We start from the raw sequence: 27453 nt of genomic DNA, 5'->3' as shown, positions 1-27453 counted from the left end.
CAGCTAAATCTACCCTTCAACTTCAATGGCATAATGACATCCACACGTTTTAGATTAAATGTAGCCTGGCCCAGCCGCAAAGCAGTCGTTTCTACACTGGACTGGGCAGTGCACCCCCCGCTCCTCCTCCCTGTCTCTAATTCCATTAAAATGGCAAATATCTAATTATCCATCTATTTTTTCAAACATAGATAGAAATATACTGTGTACTAGTGAATATTAGAGCCTATACCCCCCCCCCCCCATAGGCTACATACACCAAATTCCAGTATAATAGCAATATCTATTTCTCTGTTTTTTTTTATTTCTTCAAAGATAGATGGAAATGTACTGTAGCTAATATTAGAGGCGATACCCCCCCATTGTTACAGCACAACATGCACAAATGTGCTCTGTGCATAATCCGATTTTTCTAAACACGAGTGTCGTCTTATTTTCATTCCATTAATCCATATTCTTAATGCCTGTACATGTTCAATGGCGCGTGCGGAGTCTGCGGTCTGTGTTGACTGGGCAGAAGAGCGGGGAGGCGGAGGGGCAGTGGGTGTGCTGCCTGGTCTAGTGTAGAAAATAACCTGTATGATTTCTGGTCTAGAGGGGCGGGTGCTGCTTGAAAACAGCCGGTGAATCCTATTGGTTCACCGATGACCGATCTGAGCACCCGCGACCAGCCCCCTCCGTGGTAGAGAAAACAGCAGAGAACACTGACGTCACCAAATTTGGAGTGACGCGCATCTGCGCTGATATCAAGTGGGCTTCCTATGGCAGATTTTCCAATGTGTTTCCCCAGGCTTTCATTTTTGAGCCGAATGCGAACAAAAATAAAAGCCTGGGTACTGAGGCTAGTTTAAATTAGGCCTTAAATGTCAAATGTTCAAGCATGTTCAAATCATGTATACTTTACCTTGTTTCAGACCATTTTTCAAAGCATACATCTGCTAAGAAATTCCGTGCCGTGATAAGTGTTGGAGTTTGGAAGCGCTTGTCAGAAGACACTGGACGGATATACGTACCACCTGTTTCAAATTTGCACATAATGCAGGAAACAGCAGCATGACGTGTTAATGAAAACGAGTGCTTCCAAACTCCAACACTTAGAAATCATTATATTCTATTAATTCAAGCCTCCCTTACAGCTGGCAATGTTGGTGAGTTTAACGTTGTTTAATACAAGCAGATCAGGCTTTTCTATTTGTGAATGGGCTGTCAATGGAGGGTGTTGCAACTCTAGATTCAACCCATTATGAAACAACGCTAGTGTTGCAAATTGCGGCTATCTCAAGAGTTCAAGATCTATAAGCATCCATTTGGTTACCAACTGTCATTTATCTGGGGACCACCTGGAACCCCCTCGGGGACCATTGGTGGTCCCCGGACCACTGGTTGAGAACCTCTGAACTACACACGCGCACACACACACACACACACACACACACAGTAGCCTACAGATAATTTGAAAGACGCTCTGCATTTAAATCAGTACGTGCTTCTCTTCTCAAACACTTTCATGTCAAATGAATATGTATTTGACTGCGGACCCCTCCATCTGAAAATAGTATGTGCTGCCACAGACCCCCACACAAGATTTGTGTATTTCAAAAATATTACAAATGTATCACTTATTTTGTTGAAAATAGCAGATCTACAAGCTCACAAGCTAATCTACAAGCTCAGTTGTGAGCTTGTAGATCGTCTATATAGGCTTAAGTGTCAAATAAATAAAATAAAGCTCTTTTATAATTGATTATTTTGAAACCACTAGGATAATTTGGTAGTGACAAATCTGGTGTTTTTTTCCCCACAGATATCTGTGTGGGCCTTGGCCTGGGACATCCATCCTGAAAACAGTGGACGGACCTGGACAACGTCCGGTGGCCGTGTGTGTGTGTGTGTGACGTAAAGCAGACATGGTGAAGTGCGTGGTGTCGGGCTGTCCCAACCGCCTGGAGGTCAAGGGGCTGTTCAACCGGCCCCAGAAGCGCTTCTTCAACCTGCCCCGCGACCCGGCCAGGGTCAAGGTAGGTAGCTTTAAAAAAAAAAAAAAAAGCTTTATAGAACATTTATGTTACGGTACGTATTCTGCGTACATATGTAAATCTTTCCCCCCTAAGATACAGTATGTGTCACAAGGAATACTTTAACCAACTTTAACCTCAGCAATACCTATTCTGGGGGGAACATTCACCAAAAATTGATCTACAGCATGTTGTGAGTGGCAAATGCTATACTTAGTAACTAGTAAGCTAAGTATAGTGTTCTGAGGCACCCCTGAACTGGCATCACGGCACCCACTTTGAGAACCACTGTGCTAAACACCCTGCATTTCATACCATTTTTTCCTTTCGTTAGAGTAGGAAGCAGGAAGCAAGAAGAAGAATAAATTCGTATTAATACCTGCCCCCTATTCAACTTAAAAAAGAAAATGAAAAGAAGAAAATGATCACTCCAAAGTCTATCCTATTTGTCATCTTCATATTGTCTAATTATGTTATTTTTATAACATTTTAAAAAAATGAATAAATATTTGTACAACATTGCAGGTGTGGCTCGCGGCCCTGCGGGAGACGGACAAGCTTGCGGACTGCTTGCAGGACAGCCACATCATCTGCGAGGACCACTTCCTGCCCGAGCACGTCACGCCGCGGGGCATCAGCGACGACGCCATCCCCCTCATGCCTCCCTACCTGGACGGACCGCTGGGCTCCATGATGGCCGCTGGGCTCCATGAGGAGGACGACGAGGACGAGGGGGAGGGAGATGAGCCCGCTGCAGTGGTGGAAAAGGTACTAGCTGACTACTGCCATGTAGAAATTGAGTGCCGAAGTCCTGACGTCACTCACTCATCCCTCCCCCCTGACATCAGAAACATGGACTCTATCACCATATTCCAAACTCACCTCAAAACCCACCTGTTTAGGCAGGCATATGGCTGACCTCTGCTGCAAGCTGTGCCCTAGTTTTGTTTTGCTTTTAACTGTGTTTTGTGTCAACTGTTTTTAACCTGTACGGCGACCTTGAGTGCCCTGAAAGGCGCCTTATAAATAAAATGTATTATTATTATTATTATTATTATCCCCTGGTTCTGCCTGGTTCACGGAAGTAATTTCTCTATGGAGACAAGCTGTCTCTGTGTTATCGTCAGGGAGGTGTCTCTGTATCGTTTGCAACAGTCAGTGACTCATACAGTATATGATACAGTCTGTTTCTAGCACACAATGCGGACGTTCTGGGGTCATTTCTGTTTTGCTGTGTCGAGGTTACAATATAATCGCTTTTGAAGACAAATACCGTAAAAAAAATACTCTGCTTCCCATCATGCACCTGTAACCCAGCATGGCTTGCTGTGTGTCAATGTGCGTGTCACATGATCAGCCTTAGCCAATGGGAAGAAGTAAACAAAGGAGTCCAGTTCCTGTTTTTGCCCCGTTTTAAGTAGGTGCCATCCACGGTGATTGCACACAACGCGGACGTTCTGGGATCATTTCAGAAGTTATATGCTGTGTCGAGGTTACAATATAAACGCTTCTTACTGTTTTAAGACGCACGCAGTGAGTAATGGCGGATTTGAGAAACGGAAGCTGCAAGCGCAGCACGGAAACGGAAACGGCACGGTGCGAACAGGCGATCCTACAGGGATTGTAATATAGGATGTATAGAAATATTTTGAAAATAGCAGATCTACAGGCTCTCAATGTATCTCTTCTCCTGGGAAATACCAGACAGAGAAGAAATAAAATGGTGTTTAAAATGACCAAACCTTCCTACCAATTCTGTCACTCACCGGTAGTGTCCTAACTGCACCCTATTGTTCTGTAATGCTGTGTTTACAGCCTCATTGATGTAACACGTGTATATTGTCCTGCTGTGTGTGTGTGTGTGTGTGTGCACACAGCAACAAGACGGAGGAGGTACGGAGGAGCATCAGTCAGCAACAGCAGACAGGTAACATCTCACTCACATCATTAACGGGTTCAATTCTCTGTAGTGCAGTGCCGTACAAAGTGGGTGATATGCTAACCTGACACAAACCTCCTTCCTTTAGCCGTGATGATGTCTCTCCCAAACCGCCTGACCCCAAAACGCATGAGAAGACACCTGCTTCCACAACAGGTAGGTGATGGTATTACTGAATCTCTCTTTCTCCTCCCTGATCCTCACAAGAATAAATGGTAAATTGTTCCTCTAATATTTTACACTTAGATGTGCAGTGATGTTATACACACCGAACAAATAGCCAATCTAAACGAAACGTCATTCCCGAGCCAATCATTTTATGTAAAATCTGCCAGTACAACGCCTTCAAGGCCTGCCATTTTTTTTTTTTTATGACAAAATCAACTGTAGATTTAGTCAACTAAAATCACAACATTTAGTCAACTAAGACTAGACTCAAACTAAAACATTTCAGATGACTAAAACATGATTAAACTAAATGGAGTTTCATTCAAAAGACTATGACTAAAACTAATAACAATAAGGCCATCACACGGCTAGCACTTTCGATATCAAATGACACTGATCATCCCCTGTATCGCTTCTTTAACCTCATGCCATCTGGACAAAGAGGAGGAGGAGGAGTGTTGTCCCCTCAGCCATCGCGGCATTAAACAAACTGCCCCCGGCGCCGATAGGATGGTTCTGTATACTGTGGGGACCTCATGTTTTTGTATTGTCTTGGTGTTATGTGCTCTGAGTTGTTTTTGATGTAGGTGTTTGAACAGACTTTGAAGACCGAATATCCTTCGGGAAAACTTTATTATTATTATTCAATCAAAATTTGGTGACAAAATCAACACTGACTTGAACCCATGTACTTGTAGTTGTACCGAAGGTATGGCACCCCCATATCTTTAAAGTCTGATCCAACCCTAAAACTAGTGTCAACGTACGGATATGCTACTGTTAGACTGATGATAGGTTCTTGGTTTACTTGTGATCCAAGACGACTATTTCTATGCAATTGATGTATTTTCCTTGTGTTGCTCTTGCTTACTGTAAATCGCTCTGGATTAAGAGCGTCTGCTAAATGCCTAAATTGTTGTTACTTTATAACAGTGGTTTTCAACCCTTTTCACATCAAGGACCATTAGTTATTCGGCATTTGAGCCACGGACCACCATTTGATGACATTTAGCCTCTCAGACCCAAAACTAAATATTCTTTTGTTCCATGCTGTATTGATGTTGGTACCATTAGCAGAGATAACAGGCAAACGTTGATCAAAATCCCTATTTTACATTCTCTAATTGTGTAGACTTCTTGTAAATTAAGTAATGTAGATGTTTAACAGTAATTTAACTCTTGAGAGCGTAAAATGAAACCAAATGGACCCTTCTATTTTACACTCAAGAGATCTAGAAGGGTCCATTTGGTTACCAACTTTCCATCATTTAGTTGAGGACCACCTGGGAATCCCCTCAAGGACCACTGATGGTCCCTGGACCACTGGTTGAAAAGCACTACTTGTTTTGGCTTTTTCTGCCTTTTTCTGCCTTTATTGATAGACTGACAGGAAATGGGGAGAGAGATGGGGAAGATCCGCAGCAAAAGGCTGTCGGGATCGGGAGTCGAACCCGCGGCATGCCGTAAGGCTGGCTCAGCCGTCCTGGCCAAAGGCACTGCTTTCTAAGTTTCTAACACCGCCGCTGTTGTTGTTTTTCCAGAGCTGTCGTATCTCCGGCTGACCCGGCGTCTCATGGAGTTGCTGTGCGCGGCTCCCAACGGCTCTCTGGACCTGGGCACGGCGGCCGTGCGGCTGCAAGCCTGCAGGAGGCGTCTCAACGACGTCACCGGCGTCCTCGCAGCCTTCAGGCTCATCAGGAGGCCCGCCCCCAACCAGATCCAATGGATGTGAGTCACCACGCCATTCAGCCTTATAGTCTTATAGAGTGTCGCAGTCCCCCCCTCCCCCCCTCGAGAGACCCGGAAAATAATTCCCCGTTGTCATGATTTGTCACGACTCGAGTTGGCCTCGTACAACGCTTAAAAGGTCTTTAAATAAATACTTTTTGAAATGTCTATGGGGAAAATGCATTGGGAATTATTTCCTGGGCCTGGCGTCGTCATGAAAGGGGGCGGGACTGCGACGCTCTATAGTCTGCTCTGTCTCACTCTCTCCCTGGTGCAGAGCGGAGAGTCCCGTGACCAGCTACCTGGGGAAGAGTGACCAGCGTGTCCAGGAGGAGTTGGGCCACCTGAAGGTGGTGGAGGAGACCCTGGATGTCCTCATCAAGACCTGCGCCCAGCAGCTGTTTGACATGACCGACGACACGCAAAATACATCATATCCCTTTGTTTTGTTTTTACACACTGGTCTCTTTATAGTTATTAGTATCTTTCTTTTGTAGCTCTGTAGCTGCTGACTAGGCATCAGAGATAAAGTTGTGTAGAGCAGTGGTTCTCAAACGTCAATCCTGTAAATCACTTGAATTACATTGTTACTTTGTAGCACCTTATGTCATATTAACGGTGTGTACATGTGTAAATCTTTCCGCCAAAGATACAGCATGTTACGAGGAAAACTGGAGAGAATGTTTTGTTTCCATTAGGACAGACTGAAAATAATCTTGATACTTGGGCCTTTAACCACTTAAACCCCAGCATTCCTATTCTGGGGGTGAACATTCACCAACAATAGCAGATGTACAAGTTCACTTTGTGTCACGTTGTGAGACGTCTCGCTCCCAATTTTCTGCCGTAGTCTGAAGACTCACCTTTTCAGACTCCACCTTTAGCCCGTAGCACTTGACCTAGCCATGACAACCTTGCAGGCTTATGCAAAGGCTAAACAATTAATTTAGATAGCATGTTATGTAGACGGATACCAGGTCATTATTGCCCTGGTCTGGCATCCTATACTGTTTGTAGTTTCAACGTACAGATTATTTTCTTTGGCTATTCTACTGTTAGATTGATGATAGGTTCTTGGTTTCCTTATGATCCTAGATGACTTGATGTATTGCCTTGTGGTGTTCTTGCTTAGTGTAAAGCCCTAACCACACCAAAGGGTCACCATGCAACTCCTTGGGTCCAAACGGTTGTAAGGAGTTAACGCTAAAACTGTCTTGACCCTTTGGTGTGGTTTGGGCCATTGAATTCCATGTGTTGAATCACTAGGGTCAGTGTGGGTCAACGTACAAGACATATCACACCGCAGGGACAACGCTAAAACAGTCTTGACCCTTTGGTGTGGTTAGGGCTTAAGTCACTCTGGATTAAGATCATCTGCTATCTCCCTAAATTGTCTTTAACGGTGAGCACGTCAGCCTACGTGACCCACGAGGACATCAGTGGCATCCCGGTGTTCCAGGGGCAGACCGTCCTGGTGGTCAAAGCTCCAGAAGAAACCAAGCTAGAGGTTCCAACCCCCACCGAGGTAAATATTGCATCGTCTCCGTCGGGTGGAAATCTCATATGCCCCAAAAAACCTGGACTGTGCTTTTCAGGAGTCAAATTTAAACTTATCAGAAGTTAGCGGATCGATGCGTTTCGAGCTTGCGGATCTGCTACTTTTGATGCTTTTGTGTGCCGCTGTAGTGTGATATTAAGTAAGATATTCATTTACGGAAAAACACAAAAAGTTAAAATCTGGAGATATAGGTTTCAGCGACGAATATACAGATATTTCCAAGTCTCTTAAGTGCGTTGTCTGTTTGTGAATGTTTAACCTGTGGCACACGCCACCATGTGATTGGTGGACTGACTGACGGACCGTGTCGTGCTTGCCTGCAGGACAGTATCCAGGTGCACCTGAAGGCCGGGAAAGGACCAATCACAGTGCTGACGTGTGAAATGGGCCGGGCCGGTGAAGCTGCCCCGACCACTGGGAGCGGAGAGAGCGCGGCGGGCTGTTTCCTACACATGGAGCAGAGCAAGATTAAGACCCATCCACTGCACACAGGTACTGGGTTAATAAAACCCATCCACTAAAACATACTGTAGGTACTGGGTTAATAAAACTATTTCGCGCGCGCACCATTTACTTTTGTTTTAACGGCCGTCTTTAAATGCTTTTTTCCCCCTCTGAAGCTAGGGCGCTATTTTCACTGCATCACGATTACAATATTAACGTTTCAGTAGAAAGATAGCTGGCGTTAACCAGAGGCAGAGCTGAGGGGTTTGGTTACAAACCGGTAGCGTGTGGGTTTACTCTGGGAACTGCTGAGGGGTTGAAGTATCTAACTGGGAACTGTATTGGAGCTGAACTGAATGGTTGTGAATTCATCTACATGCCTTGAACGTTGAATATATATATATATATATATATATATACTAAACTGCAACTTATTAAGTTATTGTGTCTGCGATTTGAGTAATACATTTTGTCAGGTAAAACGCCTGGCTGGCACGCAGGACCATTTTTGCATTCGGCCAAACTGTTACAAGACGGACACGGAAGAGGCAGACACTAGACAGTAGACACCAGGTAAAAGTATCAGTAAAAGAATACAAAAATAAAATAAAAACATTCTTCTGCCTTCATTTCAGAAACTCAACAGAAGGTGGTTCAGAGTGCATAGCGGCAGTGGATTCACAGGAGTCATCTCCATTCCTCCAAACGCCATCCATTCCAAATGGCCACACGGACACGCATTACGAAAGAAAGGTTTAATTGGCATTTTCCTTGTCTGTATCGGAGGCAGCCGTTCCCAGACTGCTTCGCTATAATCCAGGGAACTTGCAGCTGTGCCTGCAGAAAGTTTCTTGACCACAGCTGGGTGCGTGTCAACTCCAGAGTTGTCTCTGTGTGTCTTTAGATGCCTGGAAGCTACTGTTTTGAACATGTGCCCAAAAGAAGGTCACCATGGTTCAAGTAAAGTGAAATGACCACCAAAAGGATGCTTTAACTATAATTTACCCACCCCGAGAAGCCTTGAAGTCATGTAGAATTATTGTTTGTCTCTCATTCCTTCACCCAAAAGCTAAGAAAATACAAACGGAAGGTCGCAAGAGCTTGTAGTGTGGCTATTATCGGTTTGATCGATTGGATGCTTCTTGATGCATCACAAAGGTAATCAACTGAATAATCGCAAGTAGTTACTACCCCAGTGAAGGTCTCGCAGGGTGACTAATTGTTTAGAAAAAGAGTAATTTTGGTGTTTAAAGCGGTTGTGGTTGTCGCAACAGCAGAGCGAATGTATCGGGGCTGGGCGATATGGCTTCAAATCATATCACCGTTATTAAAACTTTTAAACAATAATTTTCTTAGTGAAAATAGCTCTACCAGCTCAAAACGTGATTGAGCTCGTATATCTTGTAGATGTTTTCATTCGACTTAAGTGGTTAACACTCTTACCTGCCAAAACGGAGGTCCTATCAAATAGTTACGCTCCACGCCCCGGACGGAGATTAATCCCCGGGATTCCTTCAAAATAGGAGCTCTGGGGTGCCGGAAAGACATGGCCGCTTTTACTCTGAAACCCCCATCTGCCGCGCTAACGGCTAAGTGAACGGGAAGCTAATATGCTAGTAAAGTGAAGCGTACGTTGGCTGAAAGTCCGACTGAAAAAAAAGGGAAAAATACAGAATATTCTTCTCTCGCCTGGTATCATTGAGGATGCGCTAGGATGTGATCTAAATCAATGCTTCCAATTCTAACCAAAGATTATGTTTTTGACGGCCCATCGCGGACCCGTCGCTTGTCATTAGAAGTACGGTAATCATACCTCCCGTTGTTGCCGACCCCTCTGGGTGGTTTGGTTACTTCTACTTCTAGCTCCTTCCAAGATGGCACGGAGCAACCTTAAAATCGGCTCTGAAGCTGCAAATCGCTGTGCGCCCTGATTTAATGGTTCCAAATAACCCCGGGCGTTAAAGCCCAAACCACACCAAAGGGTCGAGACGGTTTTAGCGTTGTCCCTGCGGTGTGATATGTCCTGTTGCACGTTATAGCGTGTTGATACGTGTCATCCCTAGTGATTCAACGCTGGAATGCAATGGCCCAAACCACACCAAAGGGTTGAGATGGTTTCAGCATTAACTCCTTGTAACCGTTTGGACCCAAGGAGTTGCATGGTGACCCTTTTGGTGTGGTTAGTGCTTAAGGGTGTTAATCGGACAAATCGATTTAGCGATTATAAAAACGATATTGCTGATTCATTACTGATAGAAAATAAGTACTTTTTTTGGTGAACTACAGTCCTTTAAGTCTATTATGGTTTCTAAAAATTAGAATGTATGACTTGATTGTAAAATGGCTTCACCCATCGACAGGAATGAAAGCTTTATTTTTCTATGGATGTTGAGTGCAGTCAACACACACTCGGTCTGTCTCTACTCTACTGTATTGTTTTATTGTCTGTTGATTTATTTATGTCATTGACTTTAGGTGCAGTCATATTGTCGCCGCTGTCAGTATGCAAACTGTTTGTCCAAAAGACTGCTACGTCTGATTCATACCAAGGTGTGTGTCTGTGTCGTGCTTCGTAGTACTGTAAATATCAGATCTACATGCTCACTACAGGCACACTTAACCACTTTCACTTTGATATGAGTAGTAGTGAAAGTAGCCGATCTACAAGCTCACAACGCGTCGCATTGTGAGCTTGTAGATCGGTCAAATTCACTACTTTTGCTCGACCCTCTTCTAGGACAAAGTTGGCCGTTAATTTGCAAAATAAATTAAAGGGTTTAACTATGGAGATTCATGGTTTCCGTCCGACAGCAACGATATATTTATGTATCCTACAATATCATGTTATGACGTTTCATTCTTTTTTTTACCATTTTATTGTGTTATGTATATTTAAAAATAAATATGATCACGGTTTGGTATTTGAAGACACTTGAGACATCATGCTGTTCTAAATAAATAACTACATAAATCCACTGGTAATACAAATTAGTTTTGTTCTGTGATACACTGTAGGACGGTGGTTCTCAAAGTGGTCTGGGGACTGCCAGGGGTCCTTGATGAAAGGCTTCCAGGGGGGCTAAAATAATAACTTACTCCTAATGCCAATTGCCAAAACTTTTGCAGCTTTCCCCCCCCCAATTTTTAATACATACTTTTAGTACTTGTGGCAGATTGTTTCTACATTGCGGCATTGCTACATTTTACTTGTCCCTCCACACCACTGCTTCCAATTGGTCAAACAAACTGTCAGTCAAAGACATGCGGGGCCCCACCCTCTCAGGTTGTCGCTCTCACTCTCAGCAGCTGTGCAGTGTTGCCATGTCTGCTTATTATAAGCGATCTTGGGCTTGTTTTTCTGTAAATATTGGCAGTTGCTGTTTTATGGGGCTTATTTCTAATGTGTACGGTAACCGCTTATTTGGGCTTGTTTCTTAATGTTGTTTAAAACAGTGGTTCTCTAACCTTGCGTCAAACATTTTCATGGCATTATGGAGGCCCTCCCTAACCCCCATCTGAAAATATTTTGTGCCAGGGAGCCCTGTATTATTGATTGAATAACAGTTTGCAAATATGGTACGATTATAGCCTATATTAGACTCTCGTAGATCTAAATCTTAGGCTAGTATACGATTACATAATGCTGCTAATATATTCAATTCCTGTCCTGTGTATTTAATTCATAGATTTGTGTTGTAAAAAAAGATCATCCAAATATTTCACATTTTATTTCATGAGTTATTTTATTATACAGTTCAATGTTCGTTTTAAAAACACCGTTGACAATGAAGGGAAACAACACAACATTAAATGCCATTAACAATAAAGAGAATTTAATGTTTGTGTTGGCACCGTTTGTTTTACATCACCTAATGAACATGAGTTAGACTTTAATATATTAGCGCCCCTCACTTCACACCGGTGTGATTTATTTTTAAATATCTGCACATAGGTCTAAAGCAGGCCTGCCAACACTCTTGTATCCTGCTGGTGTCTCCTGCATTGACATTTTCTGATTGATTTCTCCAGGAACCTTAATCGGACCCCTGGGCAGTACATGCAATCGTACTTCACATATAATGATTCTGAATGAATGGTTATTGTTATTCACTTCTTTTGGGAAGACCTGGTTGCGTATTTCTCTCACAATCTGGCAACACCGCTCACAGCAGCAGAAGTGCAGGTAGTTGGAATTTGGACAGTCGCTGTTGGGAACTTTTTTTCCCCCGACCCATTTGGACCAGAAGTTTGACGGTCGGGAATTCGATTGAAGATGGAAATAACTTTGTGATGTATTTATAGTCATCATTTAACCATCCGGCAACGCAATGGTCGCCTAGTATTGTAAATATCCCCCCCAGCAGCACTATGAAGAGGAGCAACACACTACTGGAAATGGGATTATTACCTTTTCTATAATTAATTTCTAAATAAAATTGGAGGAAGTATTAAGGTAGCCTATATATTTGTTGGCCTCACCAAAAAAGTGGCCAATTAAGGGAATCACAATCACAGTAGGACTACTTTTCTTTTCTCCCCTGAGAATAATAATAAACAGAAGCATTCACAATGCCGGCGGAATTGATCGGAGTGGTGGAGTTTGTGGCTGAAACCAGCGAGGATTATAAAGCGCCCACCACGTCCAACTTCACTACCAGGATGTCCCACTGTAGGAGCACTGTTACCGGCTTGGAGGAGGTAAGACCCCCACCCCAAACCTTTTAATTTCAAGGGCCCCATGGCTCTGAGACCGTACAAATGTGTACATGCTCTTTGAGGAGTTGGTACAGATCTGCAAGGGTCGCTGCCAGTCTTGGATGCCAACCCGCAACATCCACTGGGATCATAGTGTTTAATTACATTGCTCCTCCAAGAATGTACGAATTAAAAAATATAAAGTGCTTAACGTAAAGCGACGGGTGTTTCTCGACCGTACGGGCCCTTTGTTCTCCATATTATTCCATATGTCTCACAACAACGGTGTTTTAATCCCGCCTATGCCCCTAATGTCATTGTATTTCCTCCTTGCCATTGAGTGCAATACTGGCTTTCGCCTGTCGCAACAGCGCCACTGCACTCGTTGAGGTATAGCGGTGAAATCCAGGAACAGAAGGGATTAAAACGCGTATTAATTGAATCATACGTAATGTTTCGGAGAACAAGCGTCCCGTGGGGTCCGCTAACACCCGCGTCCTTAGTTTAAACACCTTATGTTTTAATTCGTACACGTACGGAGGTCTACGGGCATTAAACACTGACTTTCCAGTGGATATTTGGGTGTCGCTTTCCAAAGACCCGAGAGATGCGTGAACGAAATGGCAGAATCGATTAAAGAAAGACCAACGCAGGGTAAACTCTAAACTGACACGTTTTGACGTTGGTGTAAAAAAAAGGGAAGAGCTGAGGTGACTTCCTCATGCATGGTGAAATCCGAACGTCCTCCATAGAGCTGGTTCCTGCTCTCTGACTGCAAGCCAGCCTCACCCATTTAAAACCCCAGCTACACGTCGGCCGTACGACGGTGCAGCTCAGCGTTGTTCTTTGCACTTAACTTTCATCAGCATGGTCTCGGTCTGTTGTCATTTAAAACACTGAATTGATTTTTTTGTTGCTGATTTTCAATTAAAAAAATCACACCTGTGTGAACTGAGCGGTGCAACTATACATTTATTGTTATGATGTTATAGTTGCTGTACTGTGTTATGTACTGTATTGCAGTGTACTGTGCTCTGTGCTGTATTTTGATTACTTTTGGAAAATGAGAGAGTTACCGTGTGGGGGTTCCCGGGGGGTCCCCGGAACATCCAGAATCCCAGGAAAGCGCCCAGGGTGCCGGCCCGGTTCCGGAGAGCCGCCCCGTGTCCGAAATGGTTGAGAAATGACAGTTACCGTGTGGGGGTCCCCGGAACAACCAAACCCCCAGGAACGCGCCCAGGGCTCGTACTGTGGGAGCAGCGCATGTTCGACTGCATGTCCGCCGGTTGTTTCCGCATGTCGGTCCGTTGGTGTGTCTAATCTGCGTGTGCATCCCTACTCTGTGCCACTTTACTCTGTGCTGTACTCTACTGGCCACGTGTTGCAGCTGTCCATGCTCGGACACGTACCTTCGTACACACATAGCTGCGTAATGGAGCGAAGGCACCGCTCAAAAACATATATTTTGAATGAAACAAATTTAAAAATAGACCAAATTTATAGCAAAAATACATTGTTGTTGTTGTTGTGACTGGCCGCAGGTCGCATTTACTATGTATTACAGTGTATCACTGAAAATCCCCATACATGGGGAAAGCCCCCATATATGGTGCCCAGGTCTCATGACATCACATGACATAGTAAATGCGACCTGTTGTTGCAATTAAGCCCTGATGTCATCAATATTGGCCAGCAACTATATATGTCAGAACCTAGAGTTCTCAACAGGCCCGAAAATGAAGGCCCGACCCTACCTGGGCCCTCAACAAACCCCGTACACTCAAGACACTGCCCGCCACCCATAGATCTCCATATATGGAGCTGACCTGTTCTGACATTCCATATGTTGATCTGACCTCATCAAACCCTGTACACTCAAGACACGCTCCATATATGACCAGTACAGAATTCATTCCATATGTTGATCTGACCCCATGCCAAAGCGCCTGCGGTCGCCCAGCAGTCTGCTGTCAACCAGGCGGATGCGTGCACGTGACCTCGCCCTCAGGCATCTTACTGGTATTTATTAATAACTAGAAATGCACTCTGTCGAGGTGCCAACTTGCGCCTTGCACACAAGCACTGTACTGCTAAATGGTGCATTTATATAGCGCCTTTATCCAAGGTGCTTTACATAGATTGTGCATTACATTCATACACCGATGGTGGCGGAAACCATGCAGGGCACCAACCAGCACATCAGGAGCAATTAGGGGTTCAGTGTCTTGCTCAAGGACACTTCGACACTAACTCTGGGGTAGCCCGGGTTCGAACTGGCAACCTTGCGGTTACCATCCAGCCACTCTACCCCTGAGCCACCGCCGCCTTAACTTGACTGTTACTGTCTATTACAAGTTACAACTGCTGTTCTAAATCCTTTAGATCCGTTATTGACCTTATACCAACCTTGAAACGTACCTTAGTTACGTCACCATCAACAGTGAACAGGGACCACGACACTTATGTGTGAAGTGAGGGGCACTCTTATCATCATACAACAACGTATCATCAGACATCATCATACATCATCACGTTCCATGCTCGGCCAATCAAATCATCACAAACACAAATCATCACAGACACACAAAGCTAGGCAACCAGCTTTGTGTGTAACCAGAGTCAGACTCCATTCATGTATGGAATTTTGGAAATGTGATTTCTTTGACGTGTCCTAATAAAGGCTGAAAAGGGGATCGAGCAAATCATAACAATTTTCTGAATGTGAGCTTCAGTTCCTGAGGGATTATCACGGCCCTTCGTGAAGAACGATAGCTCAGAACTGCCAAAACTGCTAAAATGGCGGGAATTTTCATGGAAACGATGAGCTGCAAGCAGTGATAAGACGAGACCAAGCAATAACAAAAATCACCTGTGTGAACTGAGCAGTGCAAGCTGCTCAACAACATAGCTGGCTGGCTGCAGTTATAGTTATAGAGCTCAGTGGGAATGGTCCTTTTAGGCTGCTCAACAGTCCCACTTTAGGTCACCCAGTAGTATTGCAGCTGTTCTTACGACAGACAGACAGACAGACAGACAAGGCTTGAGTGATGCCTGTTCAAAGTGCCTGTTATCGCTGCTTGCAGCTATATTTTTTGTACACATTTTCTCGTACAAACTGCCCTTCAACTGGGATTTCAGATAATGGTCCATAGATTGTGTGTAGAACATTTAACGCAAATTGCTTGAAAATCCGGGCAGAAAATCAGGTTTAAGCGTTTTTTTGAAATGCTCAAAACGGAAAATCTGCAAGCGGAGCTTACTGGTCAAAGTGACAGATGTGTTCCGCATGAGTCAAGGCACATGTGTAAACAAGGTCCATGGAGTTTGGCCAAACAAGGCATGAGTCATGCCTGTTAGTGTTCAAAGTTTTCATTTTCAAACAAAATGCTATAGCACCCCTCTTTGGCCAATTGGAGTAAGAGTGCTATTTGGCATGATCCTCTATCATACTGTAAAGTTTCATCAACATGTGACTCTGGCACTCTGCATGTATGTATGTATGTATGTTTTAGGGGCAGAAGAATAATTTCATAAAACTGCAATATTCAAAGAAAAAATAAGTGATATTTGAATTAAGTGAAATCACTGAATATACCTTTAATTTTTTCACTTACAAATGTGATCCTGATTTTTTTTGTCTACTCTACACGGTAGGTCCAAAGTTCACAGGAGGAGATAGATTTTTTTCTAAAGGTCAGAGGTCAAGTCAAAACACAAAAGTTTGCGCATTGAGGTTTTATTGCTGATGGTCAAACGGTTCATGAGCTATGCCTGTTCAAAGTTTGCATTTTTATTTCCAAGGAATCTCAGAGTGCTACATAGTGCAATCAAACAAAAATAATCAGCAGTTAAGACAACAAGCCTAAATTCACATTTAAATCCAATATTGTTTTCTATTGGAATATTTAAGTCTCTCTCATCTTTGCTACTGTCTGTCTCTCCTACACGGTCTCCCTCTCAGCTGTCCTACTGTCTGTCTCTCCTACACGGTCTCCCTCTCAGCTGTCCTACTGTCTGTCTCCTACACTGTCTCCCTCTCAGCTGTCCTACTGTCTGTCTCTCCTACACGGTCTCCCTCTCAGCTGTCCTACTGTCTGTCTCTCCTACACCGTCTCCCTCTCAGCTGTCCTACTGTCTGTCTCTCCTACACGGTCTCCCTCTCAGCTGTCCTACTGTCTGTCTCCTACACGGTCTCCCTCTCAGCTGTCCTACTGTCTGTCTCCTACACTGTCTGCCTCTCAGCTGTCCTACTGTCTGTCTCTCCTACACCGTCTGTCTCTCAGCTGTCCTACTGTCTGTCTCTCCTACACGGTCTCCCTCTCAGCTGTCCTACTGTCTGTCTCCTACAATGTCTGCCTCTCAGCTGTCATACTGTCTGTCTCTCCTACACTGTCTCCCTCTCAGCTGTCCTACTGTCTGTCTCCTACACCGTCAGCCTCTCACCTGTCCTACTGTCTGTCTCTCATACACTGTCTCCCTCTCAGCTGTCCTGTATAGAGGGTATGCGCATGCTTAAAGTGAATGGCACATCGAGTGGCAAAGCAACATGCAAAGTGAGTTTAACATTGTTTAACGTTGTTTAATGCAATCAGATGGGATATCAAGGCCAGAAAGTAGTTTTTTGCCACTTGGTAGGCATTCCTGCATAACTTCCGGGTTTGATGATGATGTCACGCGCATACTCTCTATTGTAAAGTGAGTTGTATATATTTGTAAGGTAAAATCCTGATTTATACATTTTCTGGGCACCGCGTTGCACACCGAAAATAGCCAATCAAGCATCGCAGCAGGATGCGTTGTGAGCTTGTAGCTCGGCTATTTTGCTTGTGAGACACCCACTCAAATATGTAATACATGGCCTAAAGCAGTATTTCTACAACCTTTTATGCCTGGACCCCCCAAAATAATCCTATTTAACTGGTGACCCTCCCCACCCTGACAAGCACTTGGAATTGTAGGCATTACATTTAGTTTGACTCAGGTCCACATATACATATTGTGAAAATAGCCGAACTACAAGCTCAGTGTGAAGCATTGTGAGCTTGTAGAGTGGCTATTTTCACAATGTTTGCCTCTTTTGAGGGGTGCTAGCCCCTCCTATAAACAGCTATAGTGTAGAGTCTGTCTTAACACAAACATTAAATGCCATTGACAATGGCATTTAAACAAACACTTTTTGGCCCAGTTTGAGAACCACTGGGCTGATCTGTGTAATTGTAGGGACCTGATTCAGTTTTTACAACAAAGTAGAGGTCTTCGGGTAAGCCAGAGATTAAAAAATACCCGGGGTCCGAACCGACCTGGAGCGGGTCTGGTTCTGTTTACAAGAAGTGACTCTCGGCTCTCGGGCAGTTTCGGAGCGGCTCCGTATGCCTCGGTGCTCAGGTAATGACTACAACCCGAGTAGACCCGGCGATTGGCTGTCCCAGCTGTCAATCACCTCGGGACAGTGGGAGCCTGTATGACGTACGTTCCTTGCGTGAATGCGTCACGTGACTTTAGTGAGGAAGTAGGCGGCGGCGCTACTTACAAGTCTTACAAACGACAACAAAATACATCGGGGAAGTTATATCATATATATTGATATTAACAGTAACGTAACGTTTGGTTAATGGTTCAAATTTGGTGAAACAATCGAGTTGTCACATAGCGTGTCGTCGAACTTTATGTTCTGCAAAGCACAATGGAAACTCCAAGCCGAAGATGATTATAAACAACTGCTGCAACATAAATTTACGATGCATACACCCTACACATCTAAAGAAAACATGGATTTATCATTTGAGAGAAAGGATAAATTAGGTCATATGTGCCTCAAATATGACGTAAATTTGTGGCAACACAAACATTAAATGCCATTGACAACGAAGTCATATGTAGACGAGCAAATCGGCCAACCAATCACATAAATTCAGTTGTTCATGAGATGATGTCTGATGATGATTATAGATAAGAGTGCCCCTCACTTCACATTTTATTTTTATTTAAAAAGTGTCCGCACTCGGCAATGATTGACTGGTCTACTACCCTGGGATTATAGATTCACACGGTAATGGCCATGCAGCGGCGCTGCAGCACACCAACAGCGGACTACGTTTAGGTCAGGGGGGGGTTCAACGTTTTTGCCCGGGGAACCCCCGGGAATGCTTTCGGCCATGTCTCGTAGCCTATAATAGGCGGGCCTGTTTCGGCACCTCTCGGAAACGGAGCCATAATAGCAGTGGGTCCATTCGGTGACGGGTCCATTTTTTTTGAAGACCTCTACAACAAAGTCTCTGTTAGATGGCTGTGCTGCTGCCCCAGTGCATCATGGGAGCATCCCTGAGGCCAAGGCTGGGCTGAACCTGTCGGTTCATGTCCCAGCATGCTCTCTGTCTCTAAGTTGCGTCTTAATGGCTGTCTCTCTTTCACTGTTCTCTCTTTCACTGTTCCCTCTCTCTCTCTCTCTCTCTCTCTCTCTCTCTCTCTCTCTTCGCCTCTTCTCTCTCTCTCTGTGTGTGTGTGTGTGTGTGTGTGTGTGTGTGTGTGTGTGTGTGTGTGTGTGTGTGTGTGCGCGCGTGTGCGTCTTTCTCTGTGCCTGTCTCGCATGCATACACATACACACTTTCTCGTCCAACAATAATCTGATAAGATTAATGATCTCAATAGCTGTTGTTTAATCCACATACGTGAGATATTAAACATACAGCTAGCTGTACAGTAACATTGTGGCATGTACAGTATATTTACCAAGCACTTTCCTCCATCCCTCAACCCTGCTTCACAATAATCCTGTGTGTGTGTGTGTGTGTGTGTGTGTGTGTGTGTGTGTGTGTGTGTGTGTGTGTGTGTGTGTGTGTGTGTGTGTGTGTGTGTGTGTGTGTGTGTGTGTGTGTGTGTGTGTGTGTGTGTGTGTGAGTGTGAGTGTGTGTGTTAGCTCCGCCCTCTCCCATACACCAATGTAATCCCCTGGAATTCACCCTGAGACCTGAGGCCCCACCACCACTGTGTGTGCGTGCGTGCGTGCGTGTCACTATACAGTACTCGTGAGGGCCAAATGTCCTCACAAGTATATTAGTATACCGGTAGTATAATTTGAGAAACAGGCATTGTGAGGATTTTCCTGCTCCTCACAAGAGAAATAGTAGTTTTCATGTTTAACGATTAGTGAGTTGGGTTTATGCCTGGAGGCATGTTGGTGCAGTCTGACTCTGTAGCTCCTGTCCTCACAGCCTGAAGGTCCCGGGTTCGATTCCGGCCGTTGGCGCTGGGGGGGGGGGGGGGGGGGGGGGTGCGTGTTCTCTCCTCCGCGTCATCAGCGTTCATACCCTGGGTAGGGTTGGCGAATGGACCTTTCCGTGTGGAGTTTTCATGTTCTCCCCAGTCCCCGTGTCCCCTAGGGTAGGTACCCTCACAAAAAAGCATGCAGTAATCCTGGTCTCTATACTGCCTCCCCCTGGCCAGCCGGGGCGCCTGATGGTGCTCATGGTGTGGTCACCTATAGACCTGAGATCCACTACAGTCTCCTCAGTTTTCCTTACATTAACTTGTAAGTGATGTTCATCACATGCTGATGTGACCTTCACTTGTGAGTAAACCTAAATGAATGATTGTAAGAATACAATATGATTTTCTCTCTCTCTCTCTCTCTCTCTCTCTCTCTCTCATCTCTCTCTCTCTCTCTCTTTCTTCTCCTCCTCCTCCCAGGGTCTGGATCAGGAGAGAGGGGTTCTGCACAAGATTAAGAAGTCTGTCAAATCCATCCACACATCAGGACTGGGTGAGTTGCACACCCGTCCCTCACCCGTCAACCAGTATATCCCGCACAATAATTTCCAAACCCAAGAGCCGTTCATATTCACAACCAGCCGCTCTCGATAACTATACAACAACTATAACTCCATAGCCATCTGTAAACAATGGCAACCAAACACGCCCACGGTCCGTGGCAACGTTTTTAATTTGTTTTACACACCATTTTGTTCATGAGACCCAGTTACTGAATGCCAGTCTCCAGGTTTTCTTCATATGTTATGACACTGATTTACTACAACACTGCAGTGTGTATGGCACATTAGGAGTCCGGACGGTACAGTTATAATTTCAACCCCCATAACTCTGACAGTGTACAAACTGTCCATTTGGTACCATTAGGGTCCATTTGGTACCATTTGTACACTAGTTACAGACCTGTACTGGCCATACAGGGCTAGTTCTCTGTGTTTGTCAACGCATTTTGTATGTCCATAGCAAAAATAGAAGCGAGAGAGAGGATGCAAGATACAGTAGTTAGGCTACAACTACTAATGCCAGCACTCATTGTATGTTTGTGACAAACGCTGAGGAAGGCCATACAGGCCGAAACGCGTCAGTTTTTCAGTCTCAGAGGTAAATAAAATCATGCAAAAGGACATACAATGAGTGCTGGCATTCTTCATCTCTACTTATATCCTCGGGCCTTGCACCTATAAGGATTTTGTTTGAACCTGGAGTGCTGCGGGTTGTCTGCTACGGCAGTACTATTATCTCAGGCTACAACTAATGACAGTTAAGGTGGTTGCACACTGGACACGTTTTTCGGAAAAACCGACGGAGAAATGCCGCTAAAAATCCGAAAAACGAGCTCGGTGTGTGGGGACCTTTACAGTAGCTTACCAGCTAGCGTTAGCTATTCATATTCATTTTCATTCATTCATTCATTCATTCATCTGTTACAATAAATAAGCCTTTGCCGAGTCATGTGAGGAAGTCTCCTGTTTCCTTGGCGTGAGGCGGCTTGATGTAGCCTCCATAGTACACCCCCTGGACATGACACATTAAAAATGTACTATTTATAATAATCATAATAATATGATTAGTGTGTCAATGTGAAGCTGGATGAGTGAGAGGTTTGTGCAGGTCTGAGAGGTCTGCACGCACGCACGCACGCACGCACGCACGCACGCACGCACGCACGCACGCACGCACGCACGCACGCACGCACGCACGCACGCACGCACGCACACACACACACACACACACACACACACACACACACACACACACACACACACACACACACACACACACACACACACACACACACACACACACACACACATCATTCCTCTCATTCATAGGCATGTCCCAGCATGCCTCAGGGCACTACAGAGACACTGATGTTATGCTGCCTGTGAGTCAGTACTCTGCACTGCAGTGGTGTAGTAACTTAGTACTTGAGTACAATGTTGAGGTAGCCTATACTTTTATTTTACCCAAGTATTTCAAATCTGTGGAATTAAGACCTCTCCCCTTCTAACGCCACTTGAGCTGGATGTTTCTTTTGGTTTGTTTGTTAGTTTTTTCCATTCCCTGAAAAATGTACATTTTGGAATTAGCTGGTTTCTGCCCGACAGCAGAGATGTATAGCTAAAATATAAATATGTATAGTACTAGGCTATAGTACTTCTTCCATCCACCACCGACCAAATCTCAGAGACAAATTATTGTACTGTTGTTCCTCTTTTTACTTGAATAACTTCAGTGACAGCAGCACATGTATTGTTGCTGCCGTCAGCATCATGTGTCATTTTAAATGTCACATGATAGAGGAGGACACAGCACTGAGGGAGAAGTGAGACTGACACACACACACACACACACACACACACACACACACGCACACATTGTCCTGTGCCGTCACGCCCACTGGCCTGGTTAAGCCTAGAGTTAAAGGGCCGTTTCACCCATTCAGGCTCTATGCAAACGCAGCAGCCGTGTCAGAAAGAAATATACCGTTAATTTTGTCGACAAAAGCTATGACCAAAGATGTTCGGGTCACAGGCTAAAAAAAGTTTGGGAACCAGTGCTCTCTGTGTCTCGCTTAGCTTTTGTACTGTCTGTGAAATTATGGAGAAAAAAAACGACAGACACTTTATGTGTAACCTCCTGTAGGCCTATATGTGTAGATATCCTTGAATTATGCTTCTTTTGTCCGGTTTCTTTTACCGTTTTTCCCCCTTGCTCTTCCTCTCTCTGCCCCCCGCACCCTCTTGTTGTTCCTCCCACAAGATTAACTAATGGTGACCTAATGGTGACCGAGCCTTTGCAAGTGTTGCTCCTATGGAATGAGCTCCCCTTCCACCTATAAAAACGGTGTTGCCCCCTATGGAATGAGCTCCCCTTCCACCTATAAAAACTGTGTTGCCCTCTATGGAATGAAGTTTTCTTTCCACCTTAAAACATTTTTTAATTACTCTTAAAAACGCACCTATTCAGACAGGCCTTTTCATAGAAAGCCCTATTTGATTACAGATTGTGTGTTGTAACATAATCCTGTACTCTGTTCAGTTTCACCGTCTTGGTTAAATGCTGATTGTTTTATTTTTTATTTTATCTTTATCTTATTTTATTATTGACATATTCTCCTTTTATAGTTGTTAAGCACTTTGACTGTGATTGTCTGTGAAAGGTGCTCTACAAATTAACTTTACTTACTTACTTACTTACTTACTTACTTACTTACTTACTTACTTTTGCCCCCCCAAAAAACCCCAAATAATAATAATTCACCCACTTTTTTTATTCACGTGTGATTTGATATTAATGTTGAGTGTGATCGCTGTGCGCGTCTGCAGCTCACGTGGACCACGAGGACCAGTTCGTCCAGGCAACGGAGAAGTTCGGAGAGATCTGCAAGGACGCCCCCGAGGTCGGCATGGCCTTCCTGAAGTTCGCCGTCTTCACCAAAGAGCTTGCAGCGCTCTTAAAAAACCTGGTGAGGAAGTTGCCCGCCCAATGCAAAACGTCTCATTTCAAGGACCCCCGGTTTGGTATGCATTCGGCCCACAGACCCCTATAATGTACAAAATGGTACCAAATGGACCCTCACATGTTCATTTGGACTCGTGAAGATTTTGATTAATTTAGAAAATTCTTACCAACACAATTCTCCCCTTACGGGCATCCCTGGCATATAATCTTTTCATGTAGGGATCCACGACCAGCTAGATATCAATTTGGGTCTCCCTTGACATGAGCATTGTTTAAAGGGATATTTCACTTTCAAATAAACTTTTGGCCATTTTATCGTCTACTCAGGCTTATGTGAACACCCCACGCAGTTTTTAAGTTTGCTCAATTCAGTATTTAGATATTAATTTTAGCTGACCCCCTCCCTATACAAACCCATTGTAACTTCAAACTCCATTTTAACCATGATAGATTCATCGAAAACACCCCGTCCTTTTTTCTGGTGACTGTTTTCATTTATTTTTAATAATTGCTTTTGGAAAACACCTCCTCCGGGAGGAGGACAGAGAAGATAACAAAAAAAATCTAAATGAATTGAACAGTAAATGAAAAGACATGGCCCCCTCCCTCACGTATTAGAAGGATCAGTCACATACATTTCCTCATTATTATTGTTGTTAGTATTATTTATGATTATTATTTTTCAAATGTGTTATGTATGTTGCTGTCTCCTTGGGGAGACGATTTTGTATTGAAAAACTGAATGATGATATATGATGCATATGTATAAAATTTATTGTCTACCCCAGCAATGACAATAAAAAACAATAAGTTGAAAAAAAAAGAAGGATCAGTCACCAGAAGAAAGGATGGTTGTTTTCGATGAATCTATCATGGTTCAAAAAGAGGTTGAATTTATAATGGATATCTATAGGAAGGCTGCTAAAAATGAATATCAAATGACTGAATCAAGCAACTGCCTGGGGGGTTCACTATAAGCCTGAGTAGATGATGAAATGACCAAAAGGTTTTTGGAAAGTGAAACTTTACTGAAATATCCCTTCAATAACCACTGGAGCTATAGGGTCCATGTGGTGAAATGGCACCCCCTGGTGGATGTGTGTGGTAATGTGTGTTGTGTGTGTTGACCAGCTCCAGAACATGAACAACATCATTACGTTTCCTCTGGACAGCCTGCTGAAGGGAGACCTGAAGGGAGTCAAAGGGGTTTGTGTTCTCACACGCACACACACACACACACACACACACACACACACACACACACACACACACCACTCTATACTATATACATATAGGACATCAACATTGTACAACAGTGATTTCATGAATGCCAATTTTATTTTTTCAAGCCTAAAGCCGAAAAATAGAAGATTTACAAGCTGACAAAACACAGCTATTTTTGAATAGCCAACGTATAAAATTATGCCTTTTGTTGGTTCATAAGGCTTTGCCTTCGCTCTTCTACAGAATAATAAAGAATAGTGCTTGTAATAAAATGTATAGGACATGGTAATTATGCAAAATCAATGTGTATCTAGTATCGTTATATGTATTGCATCAGTTGTAGGCAATACCCAGTTCCATGTTTTCTTTCATACTTGTTTATATGCAGTGTTGGGCAAGTTACTCAAAAACAGTAACTAGTTACTAGTTACTTAATTTCAAAAGTAACTCGCTCAACTTACTTACTTACCAAAAAGTAATGCGTTACTGTGAAAAGTAACCTTTTACCGGTAGTTACTTTATAAAGAAAAGAAAAAGAAAAGAAAGCTCCCACCAGGCCATTAATGCCCTTATAGCCTTCATTTCATTCTGTTATTGATTATAATACCAGGTGGGGATGTTGATGATGCAATAGGCCTATCAATACATTGTTATAGCAAACAATAACACAAGTAGGCTACAAACAACACAACATGGAGGTTCCACTGCTCCAGTGAACGTTATGTGCAGATAGCTGCTCTTACTGATTATTGGTGGTTATGGCAATACTAATTTGAGTCTGGATTTATAAACAAAGTAAGACCAAAACCAGACAATGAATTCATAGATTTGATTACTACATGCACGCACGCACGCGCGCACACACACACACACACACACACACACACACACACACACACACACACACACACACACACACACACACACACACACACACACACACACACACACACACACACACACACACACACACACGCGCACACACACACACACACACACACACACACACACAACACACGCGCGCAGCCTCTCCCTGTGTCTGTCCGTCTCTCTATCTCTCTCTCTGAGTCTCACGCACACGCGGGGCCGACACAAACAAACACTTGCACGCACGCAACAGTTTTCCATGTTTTCCATCTTTCCATATTTGCCGTGCCAGAGGAGGAAGGAGGGGGACTGCCGTTGGCGCACAACTTACATTGAAACGTTATTTTCTTTTTTTTGTTATCAAATGTTTTTTATTTAAGACAAAAAAGCACAATAAACCATGTTAACAGCATGAATGAATAAAGAAAACAAAACAAGTAACACGTACAACAGCAAAAGAAAAGAACACAACAACAAACAATCCCACCCACCCCTCCCCCCGGGACCAAAGATGCCACAAAATGCACACCTGCGTCAAGACTCCTACTACTGTGCAATGGGAAGAAATAATAATAATAATAAGACTAAATCATGTCCTTGACCAAATCTGCAACATCAGACCAAATATTAATGTTTCGCTCTGTGTAGTCTTGCCGTTGACATTTCCAGATAGATGATATCTAGAAAGGTCAAGGCCCATTGGCGAAATGTCAATGTATGAAGCGGTTTCCAGTGAGAAGCAACCATCTTCTTTGCGGCCGTTACGCCAGCAAGAAGATGGATACGGGTATTATTCAATGGCAATTGGGATACATTGTTAATTATGAATAGAGATGGGGAGGGTGTAATGTTAATTTGTAAAATAATCGAAAGATTAGCAGAAACCAAATTCCAAAATGTGAGGACACTCGGACACTCCCAAACCATATGAAAGAATGTACCTATGGTGTTCGAAGTGCAGAAAGTGCAGTTGGGAGTATTTAAAATCCTCATAGCACACAATCTACGGGGGGTCAAGTATGTCCGATGAACAAAATTTAGATGAATTTGTTGATGATCAGGATTCCTAGAAGACAGCATAACATTAGACCACACTGTGTCCCAGCTCCAATCTGGATCTAGATTTGGTATGTCATTCCTCCATCAACAGGCAAGGTCCCATAGCTAGATTCTAATAAAAAAGCATACAATATGGAAACAAAACCTCTTGATCTAACATCACAGATAAGTCTATGCAAAGGGTGCATTGCATCGGTTTTGATATCATTAATCTCCGTCCCGTTTATCAATCTCCGTCTGGGGCACTTGACCATGAACTTGAACTTGACGGTGATCTCCGCCCTGGGCCCCGATGGTGTTAATAAAGTGTTCAATCAATCAATCGATCATGTATTGGTTATAACTCAACATGTGTTTTCTGTCTGACAGGACCTGAAGAAGGCCTTCGATAAATCCTGGAAGGACTACGAGACTAAACTGTAAGACTGTCGGTTCAAATCTTTCAACTCGTACTGTATGTGTGCATTTTAAAGGTGCTTTAATGATATTTTTTGAGGGTTACAACAAAATGTTTTTGTTTTGTTCTTTAGTTAAAACATTGAAGCGGTATATTCTGATGTAATGTCGACGGATAACGATTTTAAATGTGAAAAAATTCCTCTCTTAACTTGACTTCCAATGCCAGTCCAAGTAATTACAAGTTAATGTTTCAACAATATATATATATAATATAAAATCACACCCGTGTGAAGTGAGGGGTGCTCTTATCATCATGCATCATCATGACGTAAACTAGACAGCAGAGAGCTCTAGGACTCAGAGCAGCAGTCGTACGCACAAGTAGGCTGCTAAAATAGACACTATGTCTATTTTCTCAGACACTATGACAACATTCTACATTTATTGTCAATGGGAATGTAATGTTTGTGTAGGACAAAGTTTGTGGACAGACACCAAAAGCTGGATATTGGAGGGGCTAGCGGCCATCAAAGATCCTTTAATGACAATAATCCTCAATTCACTGCATACTATCCAGTCCATCTGGTGTGCCGTGTTGTGTGGTGACATCCAGGTACACATCTTCA

The 27453-nt window shown here is 43.7% G+C and overlaps 2 protein-coding genes across 8 annotated transcripts in view; both read left to right on the top strand.

The window, feature by feature from the left end:
* The window catches only part of e2f6 (E2F transcription factor 6), an 11985-nt gene extending 1158 nt beyond the window's left edge, over window positions 1–10827 (top strand). For 3 of the 4 annotated variants that reach the window (XM_079526088.1, XM_079526089.1, XM_079526090.1), the window contains exons 2-10: window positions 1805–2018; window positions 2541–2783; window positions 3893–3942; window positions 4043–4110; window positions 5664–5850; window positions 6128–6283; window positions 7261–7375; window positions 7732–7900; window positions 8488–10827. In XM_079526088.1, coding sequence (XP_079382214.1) covers window positions 1908–2018; window positions 2541–2783; window positions 3893–3942; window positions 4043–4110; window positions 5664–5850; window positions 6128–6283; window positions 7261–7375; window positions 7732–7900; window positions 8488–8519 — 1131 coding nt within the window. In that variant the 5' untranslated portion in view covers window positions 1805–1907 and the 3' untranslated portion in view covers window positions 8520–10827. The remainder of the gene's footprint in view (window positions 1–1804; window positions 2019–2540; window positions 2784–3892; window positions 3943–4042; window positions 4111–5663; window positions 5851–6127; window positions 6284–7260; window positions 7376–7731; window positions 7901–8487) is intronic. The other variant, XR_013792062.1, reaches the window with a different exon arrangement.
* A 1171-nt stretch (window positions 10828–11998) lies between these two features.
* The window catches only part of LOC306941344 (arf-GAP with SH3 domain, ANK repeat and PH domain-containing protein 2-like), a 46436-nt gene continuing 30981 nt past the window's right edge, over window positions 11999–27453 (top strand). For all 4 annotated transcript variants that reach the window (XR_013792125.1, XM_079526764.1, XM_079526763.1 and 1 more), the window contains exons 1-5: window positions 11999–12550; window positions 20234–20306; window positions 23143–23282; window positions 24410–24484; window positions 26798–26847. Coding sequence is in view for 3 of the 4 variants with exons in the window: in XM_079526764.1 (XP_079382890.1) it covers window positions 12422–12550; window positions 20234–20306; window positions 23143–23282; window positions 24410–24484; window positions 26798–26847 (467 nt within the window). In the remaining variant the exon portion in view is untranslated. The remainder of the gene's footprint in view (window positions 12551–20233; window positions 20307–23142; window positions 23283–24409; window positions 24485–26797; window positions 26848–27453) is intronic.

The sequence above is a fragment of the Electrona antarctica genome (assembly GCF_951216825.1).
Source record: "Electrona antarctica genome assembly, chromosome: 17".
NCBI lineage: Eukaryota > Metazoa > Chordata > Actinopteri > Myctophiformes > Myctophidae > Electrona > Electrona antarctica.
This window is presented reverse-complemented; position numbering and strand designations above follow the sequence as displayed.